Source organism: Sminthopsis crassicaudata, chromosome 6, assembly GCF_048593235.1.
Source record: "Sminthopsis crassicaudata isolate SCR6 chromosome 6, ASM4859323v1, whole genome shotgun sequence".
Classification (NCBI taxonomy): Eukaryota; Metazoa; Chordata; class Mammalia; order Dasyuromorphia; family Dasyuridae; genus Sminthopsis; species Sminthopsis crassicaudata.
This window is the reverse complement of record NC_133622.1, coordinates 241,840,092-241,853,855: the sequence shown is the minus strand read 5'-3', so window position 1 is coordinate 241,853,855 and position 13,764 is coordinate 241,840,092. Positions and strand designations below refer to the sequence as shown.

The 13,764-nt window shown below is 30.8% G+C and overlaps 1 protein-coding gene across 1 annotated transcript; it reads right to left on the bottom strand.

The window, feature by feature from the left end:
* Window positions 1-9,321: 9,321 nt before the first annotated feature.
* Window positions 9,322-10,298, bottom strand: LOC141547506 (olfactory receptor 10AG1-like). The gene has a single exon (XM_074275902.1). The coding sequence runs from the start codon at window positions 10,255-10,257 to the stop codon at window positions 9,322-9,324; it is 936 nt and encodes a 311-aa protein (XP_074132003.1). The 5' UTR covers window positions 10,258-10,298.
* Window positions 10,299-13,764: the final 3,466 nt, after the last annotated feature.

The window sequence follows — 13,764 nt, the reverse complement described above, 5'->3', positions numbered from 1 at the left end:
CCCGAAATAATTATAATGGTGATAGGGGAGATCAAGAAACACCTATGGGGAAAGCCTGAACAAAAATGGAATTAAAAAAGAGAGAGATAGACTTGAAATCTTGGAACAAGAAAACAACTGCTTAAAAAATAAACTTGGCCAAACTGAAAAAACTACAAAAATCGACTAAGGGAAAAAACTCCTTAATCAATACAATTGGACAAATGGAAAAATAAATAGAAAACTGAAAAAAAAAAAAAAAAAAAAAAAAAAAAAAAAAACTTCTTCAATGTTATAATTGGGAAGATTGAAGCTAATGATTATGAAGTAAAAATTATCAATAAAATGAATTGAAAAGAAGAAATGGAAGAAAATGTAAAATACCTCAAGAGAAAACAAATGAGCTAGAAAATAGATCCAAAAGAGAAATTCTCAGAATCTCTGAAATCCCTAACAGGCATAAGCAAAAAGGGAAGCAAGAAAATATCAAGGAAAACTGCCCTGCGGCCCATGAATCAGAGGGCAAAATAACATTTAAAGAATAATTCGCAGATCAATTCAGGAAATCTATCCCAAGCTAAAACCTGCAACAAACATTATAAATATCAGAATTATGAAGTCAAGAGAAAAATATTGCAAACTATTCGACAGAAAGAATACAAATAATGCAGTGTCAAAATCAAAATTTCCAAAGACATTGCAACTATATTTTAAAGGTTAAGAGATAACAGAACTTATTATTCCAGAAGGCAAAAAAAGTCAGACCACAGCCAAGAATCACCACTTGTTAAAATTAAGAATAAGACTTCATGGGCAATACGAACATTCAAGGAAATAGAAATATATCAAGTTATCCAAAGGAGCACACTAGAATTGAACAAAGCATTTGATCTTCAAAAACAATACCTAAGAGAAGTCTTAAAAGAAATTTTAAAAAAGCAAAGGAAAACATAAAAAAAATCAATGGATCTGAACTGACTACATCTCCAAATAGGAAGATGGAGCTTTTAATTCTTAGAAATTATAACACTAAAAGAACATTCAGAAGAAATAAACATAGACAAGAGGTTCTGGATATAAGATAAATTTGGGGTAATAGCATACACCATAAAAACTTCACATCCACTCTTATTAGTTACATTCTTCAAGTCTTGCTTTTATGTGAGGCAATGAAGATTTCTATTTTAAGTGCTTGTGCATATTATTTCTTCTTTTATCCAATATCATTTAAACAAGGGAGGGGGTAAGATACTGTTGAGAGTAAGATTCAAATTATGCCCATCACTAATCATCCCATCCTTCCTTCCAGTATAATAGAAGTTTTTGTGCCTCTTCATGTGAAATAATTGACCTTATTCTTCCTCTTCTTTCTTTATTCAACCAGTGGACTCATTTTTCTCATCCATTATGTATCTACTATCTAGCCTACAATCAAAACTTTTTCAAGTATTATTTTTTACATTATGCTTTTAAAAATTTCTTTTAAGACTTCTCTTGGGTATTGTTTTATTTTTTCAATGAGTGCAGCACCAGGTAAACAGTTAGGGGCTGCATTCTTCAAAACAAGAAACCTGAGACAGGGCCTCTTTAATTCTTGGAACAGTGCTTAAATTTTAAAGTAAAGAAAAAAGTTCAAAGTATGGGCAAAAACCACAAACAAAAAAGAATCTGACCAAAAATAATTATAATGATGATAGGAGAGATAAAGAAATAAATACAAACTACATTTAGCTAAATGGTATAATAAACAAGAAAATAATAAAAATTTGGATAACATATACATAATACCACCAGACCCATAGAACAAACTTACATCCATGAAGATAGAAGAACATGCAGAAAGGCTGTGGATTTCCCTGAAGTTGATGACAGCTTCAGAATGGTAGTGATGGTTTGACATGGGCCATGAGTATCAATTGAAGGAGACTTATGACAAAAATACAGACTACAAAAAGTTCTTTCTGCTGTATCTTCACAGGCAACTTCCAGTTATGTTGGAGCAAATGATAAAGTTTGGTTAAACTTCAGAAGTTGAGAGAGAAAATCTGGTATGTTAGTCTTATCTGATCTGGTTTTCCAGTGATTCAGGAAGCAATGACCAATTGGACATACACTTTGTTATTCATGATGAAAGAATAGTAAACAGGCTTGCAAATAGCTACATATCTGTCATAAGCCATCACAGCCAGGAGTAAGCGCTTTGCAATTCCTAGAATATAAATGGAGCAAATTTGCATAGCACAAGATAGGAATAAAATGTTATTTCTGAGTCTTTTTGAGTCAAAAAGCCCATCAGCATTCTAGGGAGAGTGATGATATATAACAGATTTTCAAGAAGGAAAAATTTCAAAGGAAATAATACATGGGAGTTTAAAGTGCAGGATTTGTCTTAGGACAATAAGGAGATTATTTACTATAAGTCTGCTCTTTAAGATGCCTAAGAGAATTCCAAACAGAAGTAGTTGGAGTTTTGAAAGTTCAGAAAATCTCAGATGAATGTATTTAATAAAAAGTGAAATATAACTTCTCTTCCTTTTGTCAATTTCTTCTGGCAGTGGAAATATTGAATTAAAAACCAGCACATAACTTGCTTTCTCTAAACCTCAGTTTCTACCTTACAGAAAAAAAAAAAAAAAAAAAGCTGGAGGGAGCAAGCATCAGGGCAGGGAACATAGGAACATATGGTGTAGCACAGGGTAAATTGTCAGATCCCATTGGATTTTAGGATTACCATCCACTATTCCACCCTATTCTCTAAATGTAGTATGACATAAAAGGGTCCTGATCTTTAGGACAACATTAGTGTAGTACCATGTAAAAATAAAGTTATTATGGTCAGAGGTGAGATCAAGATCAAAACAAAAACAAAAGAGGACAACAATGAAAAACAATGAAAAACACCTATTGACAAAGTTCCCAAAAAAGTGGGATTTTAAAAAAGTCAGCAACTTGAGAAAAGAAAATAATTCCTTAAAAAGTAGATTTGGCAAAATAGAAAAGGATATGCAAAAATCTACTAAGGAAAATAATCTTTAAATAACACAATTGGCAAAATGGAAAAGGAAGTACAAAACAGAGGGGGGAAAAGTTCTAATAGATAAAAGCTAGATAAAAGCTAATCACTGTTTGAAGCAATAAGGACCAATCAAACAAATTTCAAGTTCTTTTTTAAAATGTTAGTAAAGCTTTTTTATCTAAAATATACGCATGATTAATTTTTTATTAACCCTTGCAAAATTTTCTGTTCCAGATTTTTCCCTGCTTCTTCCTACCCCTTCTCCTTGATGGAAGGTAATATAATACATGTTAAATGTTAAATATATGTTAAATCCAATATCTATCTATCTATCTATCTATCTATCTATCTATCTATCTATCTATCTATCTGCAGTTATCTTGCTGCACAGGAATAATTGGGTAAAGAAGGGAAAAAAGTGGGAAAGAAAACAAAATGCAAGCAAACAAATAGCAGAAAAAAAATGAAGATACTATACTGTGCTCCACAGTCAGTTCCCACAATCATCTCCCTGAGTGTATATGGCTCTGTTTATCACTGAAAAATTGGAACTGGTTTGAATCATCTCATTGATGAAGAGAACCATGTCCATCAGAATTGATCATTGTATAGATCTTGCTGTTGCTGTGTATATTGATATCCTGGTTCTGCTCATTTCACTTAGCATCAGTTCGTGCAAGTCTCTCTAGGGCTCTCCACATTACTTATAGAATAATAAAATTCCTTAACATTCATATACCATAATTTACTCAGCCATTTATCAATTGATGGGCATCTATTCATTTTCCAATTTCTAGCCACTATAAAAAGGGCTGGCATAAACATTTTTGCACATATGGGTCCCTTTCCCTCCTGTTAGATCTCTTTGGGATATAAGCCCAGTAGAAATACTTCTGGGTCAAAGGGTATGCACAGTTTGATAACTTTTTGAGCATAGTTCCAAATTGTTCTCCAGAATGGTTGGATTTGTTTACAATTCTACCAACAAGGTTTCAGTGTTCCAGTGTTCCCATATCCCCTTCAACATTTATCATTATCTCTTCCTGTCATCTTAGCCAGTCTGACAAGTATGTAGTGGTATCTCAGAGGTATCTGAATTTTCATTTCTCTGATCAATAGTGATTTGGAGCACCTTTTCATATGGCTACAAATTAGTTTCAATTTCATCATCAGGAAATTATCTGTTCATATCTTTGAACATTTATCAATTGGAGAATGGCTTGTATTCTTACAAATTTAAGTCATTGTTTATATATTTTAGAAATGAGGCCTTTACCCAAAACTGAATGTAAAAATGATTTCCCAGTTTATTGCTTACCTTCTAATCTTGTATGCATTAGTTTTGTTTGCACAAAAACTTTTTAACTTAATATAATCAAAATTACCTATTTTGTGATCAATAATGATCTCTAGTTCCTCTTTGGTCACATATCCCTTCCTCTTTCACAGATCTGAGAGATAAACTATCCTATGAAACTATAATATGCTCTTCTAATTTGTTTATAATATCATGCTTTATGTCTAGGTCATGAACCCATTTTGACCTTATCTTAATGTAATGTATGGTGTTGGTCAATGCCTAGTTTCTGCCATACTAATTTCTAATTTACCCAGCAGTTTTCATCAAATAGTAAATTCTCATCTCAAAAACTGGGGTCTTTGCATTTGTCAATTACCAAATTACTATAGTCTTTGACTATTTTGTCATGTGAACCTAACATTTTCCATTGATCAACTAGTCTATTTCTTAGCCATTACCAAATAGTTTTGATGCCCACTGCTTTATATTATAGTTTTAGATCTGATACAGGTAGGCCACCTTCATTTGCTTTTTTTCATTAATTTGCTTGAAATTCTTGACCTTTTCTTCTTCCAGATGAATTTTGTTGTTCTTTTTCTAGGTCAGTAAAATAGTTTCTTAGGAGTTTGATTGGTATAGCACTAACTAAAGAGATTAGTTTAGGTAGTATTATAATCTTTGTTATATTCACTCAACCTATCCAAGAGCATTTGATATTTTCTCACTTGTTTAGATCTCACTTTATTTCTGTTCAAAGTGTTTTATAGTTTTGCTCATATAGTTCCTGACTTTCCGTTGGTGGATAGATTCCCAGATATTTTATACTTTTGATAGTTATTTTAAATGGAATTTTTTCTTTTGCTTTTTATTTCTTGCTGTTCGATTTTGTTAGTGATGTATAAACATGCTGATGATTTATTTGAATTTATTTTGTATCCTGCAACTTTGCTAAAGTTGCGACTTATTTCTATTAGTTTTTTTTTTTTTATTTGATTCTCTAGAGTTCTTTGAGTAAACCATTATATCATCTTCAAAGAGTGATAATTTGGTTTCCTCATGACCTAGTCTCATTGCTTTAATCTCTTTTTCTTCTTCTATTGCCAAAGCTAACATTTTAATACAATATTGAATAGTAATAGTGATAGTGGGAAGCCTTGTTTCACTCCTTATTTTATTGTGAATGGTTACAGCTTCTCCCCATTACATATGATGCTTGCTGATAGTTTTAAACAGATGCTACTGATCATTTTAAGGAAAATACATTTATTCCTATACTCTATTGTTTTTAATAGGAATGGGTGTTGGATTTTATCAAATGCTTTTTCTGCAACTATCGAGATAATCATATGATTTTTGTTAGTTTGGTTTATTGATATAGTTGGTTTTACTGATAGTTTTTCTAATGTTGTATCAGCCCTGCATTCCTGGTTTAAATTCAACTTGGTGTTAATGTATTATCCTGGGGATGACTTTCTGTAATCTTGTTACTAAGATTTTAAAAGATTTTTGTACCAATATTCATTAGGGAGAGTGGTCTATAATTTTCTTTCTCTGTTTTCACCCTACCTGGTTTAACTATTAGCACTATATCTGTATCATAAAAAGAATTTGATAGAACCCCTTCTCTCCACATTTTTTTCAAATAGTTTATATATTATTGTAATTAATTGTTCTTTGAATGTTTGGAAAAATTCAGATGTAAATCCATCTGGCCCTGGAGATTTTTTTTTTTAGGAAGTTGATTAATAGTTTGTTCTATTTCCTTTTTCAAAAATGGGACTATCTAAATAATGGGACTATTTAAATAATTTACAATATATATTCTCACATATATAATATATTCTCATATTACTACGTAATGTGAAAGAAAGGAAATCTAAAACCCAAATGAGTGTGGATTAACTTTAGTCACAAATGCACTCCAGGAATGGTGCTGAAACCTATTTCCTCCCTCTTAGAATGCTAACAAGAGAACTTTGGTTGTGGAGAATTGAAAAATTATCAACTGCACATATATAATCTATATTGGATTTGTTATGTTTGAAATCAAAATGACAAAGGTTACATATTGTCTTTACATGTAATGTAAAAAATAAAATGTCATTTAAAATTAATATAAAATATTAATACATTTAAAGGAAGTTATCAAATATGGTCATTACAGTTCTGTTTTTTCTTTAACTGTTTTATTTGTCACAAGGGATATGGTGTTGGTAATACACTAGATAATTGTGGCTTAGCAAAAAAAAAAAAAAAAAAACTACTCGGGCTATCCATAAATTAAATTAAAAAAAAAAAGCTGCAAAAAGTAGTCTGAAGTTATCTAGATGGGCCATGGAATACATTGGGCTGTTTTCCTTTTGTTTTTGTTTTATTTTTTTGTATAGTAGGCACTTAAAAATGTTACTGAATATGCACACATACCTACACAGTTAAAGTGGTCAATATTTAAACAAGTAAATTGTTAGTAAAATAATTAAATTTGAATATATTAAGGACAAGAGGACAAAACATAGTAAAGTATCACTAGATATCTCTGCTGCTAGTAATTACCCCTGAATATAAGGTACACTTTATCAATCCTTTCAAGATCTATTAAAATAAATTGGACATTGTAAGCAGTTGTTGCATATTTTAAAATATAATCTTCTCATCTTCTCTGCATAACCTTAAATATGTTCTAGATGTCTTATAAAATAAGAGAAATTTATTTTTAAATTTTAATCAAAATAATGAACAGGAAAGCTTTTTAGATTTGATTCATGAATCACATCATTTTGGAAGGACGTTTTTCAGTGAAACAATATATTTCATTGGAGTTAACAGTGTAGTCACAGTAGTAGAGGTAGGAGAGAAGAGTTTGTCAGACTAGCTGAATGACGGGATTTGGGTTGGAATAAATATACAAATATGAGGTCAGAGGAACAAGTAGAAATGGCTTTAGATTTCACCAAATTCAACAGGTAGTTTAAGGATGGTGGTGACGATTTTAACATAAGATATGTGTATCAAAAGAATGGGAATCATGAAAAAACAGAATATTTACATGGACAGAAAGTTCTTTCTGCTATGTCTCTTTTCAAACAATCTCCAGTATGTTGGAGCATTAGAGAAAACATCATTGAGTTTTGTAGAACCTCAGAAGTTGAGTGAGAAAATCTGATATGTGAGTCTTATCTGAGATGGTGTCCCAGTGCTACAGGAGGCAATCATTTGTTGGACACACATCTTATGATTCATTATGAGAGTACAGTTAAGAGTCTTAAAGATGGCTACATATCTATCATAAGCCATCACAGCCAGAAGTAAGCATTCTGCAATTCCTAGAATATAAAAAGAACAAGCTTGTATAGCACAGGACAGTAATATAATATTTCTGTTATGAGTCCAAATATCTCTTAGCAATTTAGGGAGAGTGACTGATGGGTAACAGATTTCCAGTAAGGAAAAGTTTACAAGAAAAAGTACTGGGGACTTGAAGAGCATCATTTGCACAGTTATGACAATGAGGAGGTCATTTCCTATAAATTTACTCATATGGATGACTAAAAAACTCCAAATAAATGCCTTTGGTTTTTGTGAAGGTCAGAATATAACTTTCACAAGTTTGCCCTAGGCATCAATTTCTACCTCAAAAAATATGGAGGAGTGAGGCGAGGCAAAGGGTATTTGTGAAGTAGTCTACTAAATCAATCTTAGTTTATTTAAGTTATATATATATATATATATATATGTATATATATATATATTGAATCTTCCCTTTTATACTTAACATTGAATGTCCTGTCTTGAAGATCACTTCTAAGTATTAAAATTCTATATTCTGTGTCATAAGGCCAAAAGGCCAAAATCAACCAAAGAATTTTGGTTATGTATAAAATATGTGTCACACAATATATTACAATTCTATTATTATAATTTTTAGAAATTTGGATGAAATTGTGGATCTAAGAAATGTCAGTTGTTATAAGAAAACCACATACAATGATATCTGCTGTGGTAAATTTGTGATAGAACATGTGGAAGAATAAAAAAAAAAGACAAAATGCATTACACACTAAGGGAAAGGGTGTTCTAAAAATGAATTAAACAATTTATTCAAAACTTAAAATAGTTTGCTTTATATTTTGTGATGTAATTTGGGGCTTTCATGGCAAATATATTGTAGTTATTTGACATTTCTTTCTCCAATTCATTTTACAGATGCACAAATGGAGACGTACAGGGTTAAGTGTTTTCTACAATATCACACTAATAATAAGTGCTTGAGATCATATTTAAACTCAGGAAGAAGGCCTGACATTGTTCATTGTAGCTACCCAAATATTCACTTCCTGTCATAGATGATACTGTTGTTATCCTAGGACAATCAGTATAGATGTAAAAGCTCTTCCACCATAATGTTTGTACAATATCTGTTGGTGGCTATTTGGTGCCGAATTATTTTTTTTTTCCCCTACTCATAGAGAAATATTGATTGATTTACAAATGTTAAAAGATCATTTGTTACAATTACAATTTGAACTAAGTTCAAATTTGAACTGTCTCATTAATGTATATATTGGGAAAAGCTATTGCATTCAAATTATGTGACATTAAAATTATTTCATGGGAAAGGCAAAAACTAATCAAAACAATAGTAAAACACACAGACAAACAAAATAAGTAAGAATACAAATAAATTTCATGACAGCATAAATATTTGGGCCACGAAAATAGTGGCAGTTCTTAAATGTAACATAAAAACACTTCTGATTCTTCCTAGAGTATATACATTAACTGCCATTTCTCTTCAATAAATCACATATCTTCCTCTTCTACAAAAGAATAACAAAAGTGCCTTTTTCAGTTATTGTTGTATAAATATATGTATATATATGTGTGTGTGTATGTGTGTGTGTCTCTGTGTGTGTGTCTGTATGTGTGTGTTTCTATTTGTATGATAAATGGAGAACAAAACTATGTATATGTTTATATGTATAAGCATAGATATATGTATACATGTATATATAAATAACCATTTGGTTCATGAATGACATGGTTTTGGAAGGAGTTTTCTCAATGCAACAATTACATCCTTATTCCTCAAGCTATATATTATAGGGTTTAACACTGGAGTCACAATAGTATAGAAAATAGCAAAGAGTTTGTCGGATTTAGCGGATTGACTGGATTTTGGACGCAAATACACAATACTAGTAGTCCCAAAGAATACAAATACAACTATAAGGTGAGAAGAACAGGTAGAAAAGGCTTTGGATTTCCCTGAAGTTGATGGTAGCTTCAGGATGGTGGTAATGATTTTGACATAGGATATGGATATCAACAGAAAGGGAATCATGATAAAACAGAGAGCACTAAGGTGAACCAAGACTTCTTTCTGATATGTGTCCTCACAGGCAGCCTCCAGCAGTGGTGAAGCATCACAGAAAATATGATTGAGTTTGTTAGGACCACAAAAGTTCAGAGAGAAAATCTGGTATGTGAGTCCTATCTGGGCTGGTATTGGAGTGATCCAGGAGATGATCACCAATTGCACACACTTCTTGTGATTCATGATGAGAGGATAGTAAAGAGGCTTACAGATGGCTACATATCTGTCATAAGCCATTGCAACAAGGAGTAAGCACTCTGCAATTCCTAGACTATAAAGGGTGCAAATTTGTAAAGCACAGAATGAGAATGGAATATTTCCTTTTTGAGTCCAAATATCTCTTAGTATTCTAGGGAGAGTGACTGATGTGTAACAGATTTCCAAGAAGGAAAAGTTGCCAAGGAAATAGTACATAGGGGTTTGAAGAGCAGGATTCGTCTTAGTTATAACAATGAGCAGGCCATTTCCTATAACTATACTGATATAGATAAGTAAGATAATTCCAAAAAGAAAACTTCGGAGGTTGGGAAGGTCAGAAAATCCCAGGAGAATGAATTCCACCACGAATGTAATGTTGCTTCTTTCCATGTTTCACTTTCTTCTGTCTGTGAAAATATTGAATTCAAAATGAGCAAAATAACTTACTTTTCATAGTCCTTAGTTTCTAACTTAGAAATATAGAAAGGGGTCATATAGAGGGTCTTGTTTTAATGATATCCTAAATGACCTTTAATTTTTATAATTTTTTCTTGTCTCCCAATCTATAGCTAGCATTTAAGGTTCTTTTTTTCAAAGTCACTTCTAAGTGTTAACATTCTATACTTTCTATGTGTCCTATGATATCAGAGAGTATCTAAGTTTCTTTCACTAGCTTACTTGGATATTTGGATAAAAATATGGATGTAAAAAATGTCATTCAGTAAAAAAATTAAAAATCAACTTAAATTTCATATGTGTTATCAATCATCTGTTTCTACAATTAACTTTTTCATTTTTAAAGGGAGTCCTCTCCAGATAACAAAAGGCATAGTTTTATATAAGACATGAAATATAAGAATTTGAATACATTATTAATTTCCCCAGCCAGTACTAGGCTTAAGTGCTTTGTTTTCTTAGCCCTTTTAAGCAATGTCTATATTTCTTCTGGAAAAAAAATGTTTTTTTTATTCATTTCTCATTATCAGAATTTTCCCATTCTCTAAAGGCCTACCTCAGCTTTACTTTTTTTTCTGTGTGCCATTCCCTGATCATCTAAGCTAACAGGCATTTATCCCACCCTTGAGTTACTACATTGTGAGAATTATACCATGAATTTCTAACTATAATGTACATGCTTTCTACTACTTTTTATATGTATCCCATGTTGGTTGATTGTAACATTCTATATCCACATGAACTATTGCTAAGTGAAATTAGCAGAACCAAGAGAACATTGTGCACAGTAACAACTAAACTATATGATGATCATCTGTGATGGACTTGGCTCTTTTCAGTAATGAGATGATTCAGGATAATTCCATTAGACTTGTGATGAAAGTACCATCTACATCCAGGGAGAGAACAATGAAGAGTATATAGGGAGCAAAGCATAGATTTTCATATTTTGTTATTATTGCTGTAGTTTGTTTGCTTTTTTTCCTTTCTCATTTTTCTCCCTTTTTTTTGCTAGCATGCAAAAATTGAAATATTTTTAGAAAAGTGTCCACATTAAAACTATATCAGATTGTTTCCTGTCTTGGGGAAGAAGAAGGAGGTAGGATAGGGAGAAAAATCTGAAACAAAGATTTTGCAAAGGTGAATGCCGAAAATTATCTTTACTTATATTTTAAAAAGTAGAATACCCTCAAAATTTTAAAATAGAAATTTAAGTTTTTTGGGAAAAATCTCTTCCCTTGTATATCTCCAGATACCTTGAGCATAACAGGTGATTAATTAATTTGTATTTTTTACCTATAGATAGGTAAAATGGTTTTTAAAGAATCATGATTCCAACTTATTTTCTACAGGCTTATGGAAAATATGTTTTGGACAATCTGGTGATATAAAATCCATTTTATCCAGAAATTGTTCTGATTTCTTTTGATTGATTTCCATGTTTTGAAATCTTTTATTTCATATAGATTTGAGAGAAAATATTTGCTATGGAAAAAATAAAATTGTTCTTAAATTTTAATGGTTTAGTAGAACTTTTAAGACTTCTTTAGTTATTTTATATGAAACAAAACATATAAAGGAAATTGTGTCCAGAAATCTTCTCTATGTCAGTCCACCAATTTTAGTTTATTTGTTGAAGTCACAAGGATAATTTCTTTCTGTATTTTCAGTAAATAGATTTATCAGCTATTGGTTAACACATTATGGTGAGATTCTGATGTAAAATTATGTCCAGTAATTTGCAAAATATTAATTGTTATTGTTTAATCATTAATTATGTCTGACTTTATATGTCCCATTGGGGGGCTTCCTTGGCAAAAATATTGGAGTAGTTTGACAGTCCTGCCCCAATTATTTTTACAGATGAAGAAATATTGACACACAGTTAAGTGACTCCTCTAAGTTCAGACAAATATTTAAACTAAAGAAGAAGCCCTGATATTGTACCACAAAGCTACCCAAATATTCATTTACTTTCAAATTGGTGCTATTATAGATTGTATTCCAGGCCCATAAGCTGGGCTCAATAAGAAACAATTTCAATAAAGGGTAAATAAAGAATAAAAGAGAATAAAAATGAAAAAGATATTATTGGTATGAAATGAAAAATCTCATTGGCAAAAATGTTGATGCAATAACAATTAACTAAATAAATTTCATATATACCTGAAAACATTCATATTTAAAATAGATAATATTAAGAACTTTTATTCTTGTATGAATAAAAAATCCAATATTATTACCAGAGTGTGCATATTCAGTAGAATTGTAAATTATTATTAACCATTATAAAACATGGTATTAATAAGAGGAATGCAAATAAATATTCTTTGGTTTCTTTTTCAAAGAGTAACTAACAGAATAAAAATTTAGACCTAATCAATTTTGAACTTGTAAGAAAATATAAACCCATCACCATAATGTTTCTGGAATTGTTAAATCATTTAAATATTCTGAGAAACTCTTTGGAGTTATTCAAGCATGTAGTTGATTAACTATTCACAATCTTTGATTCAGCAATCTCCCTAATGTGGCATTATGGAAGTCAGTGACAGAAAGGTCATACAAGGAGACAATCATCTTGCCCTGTATCTCTCTAGAGGCTGTGAGCATAACAGGTGATTAATGAACCTGTATTTTAAGGTGTGGATCACTTTGTGATATGAGTTCACGGATATTTCCTACTCCCAAATATTTATTTTATTGACTAATGTATAAAATACCATATTTAGAAATTCAATCATCTGTGGTAATAGATGAATAGCATTACATTATTAAGAATTTCTCATTTAACATTTTCTTAGAACTTTTGGTGTATTAATTACTTATGTGATAACTATTAAAATGAGAATTTAACATTAAATTATACACAGAAATAAATCAATATATTTATCTATGTAATATGCATATATTTATAAATACACCTACATTTGAACAAACATAAAGAGATAGACACATTACTATATCACATAATTTATTGTGTTTTAGTTTGAGCTAAGACATGACTGGTAAATCTAAATCATTAAGTAATAGTACTAGGAGTAATCAGCAGGTGCAAAGGACTCATATTTCTGAAAGCAGAACAATAAGAAAAAAACAAAAACATATAATTTCTTTTAATTTAAGAAAGACCAATTCTGAATCCCAAATATATCGTTTTAGTCTTTTCATTGTGATAGGTGGTGATAGTATAACACACATTCAATCAATACTCATAAAACAAGTATTCAAGTCTCTCTTTGGTGCTTATTATTTATTATCTTGAACAAATAATATAATACCTTGTTCCTTGGCTTCTTCATCTATACTATAAAATGATTAATGGAGTTAACTTCTGAAATCCCTTTCAGGACAATGTCTATGTTACTTTTCTCAGAGGATATGTCAATATCATATATGTACTTCTGGGTATTGAAAAACATGAATTAATACTTATTTTTT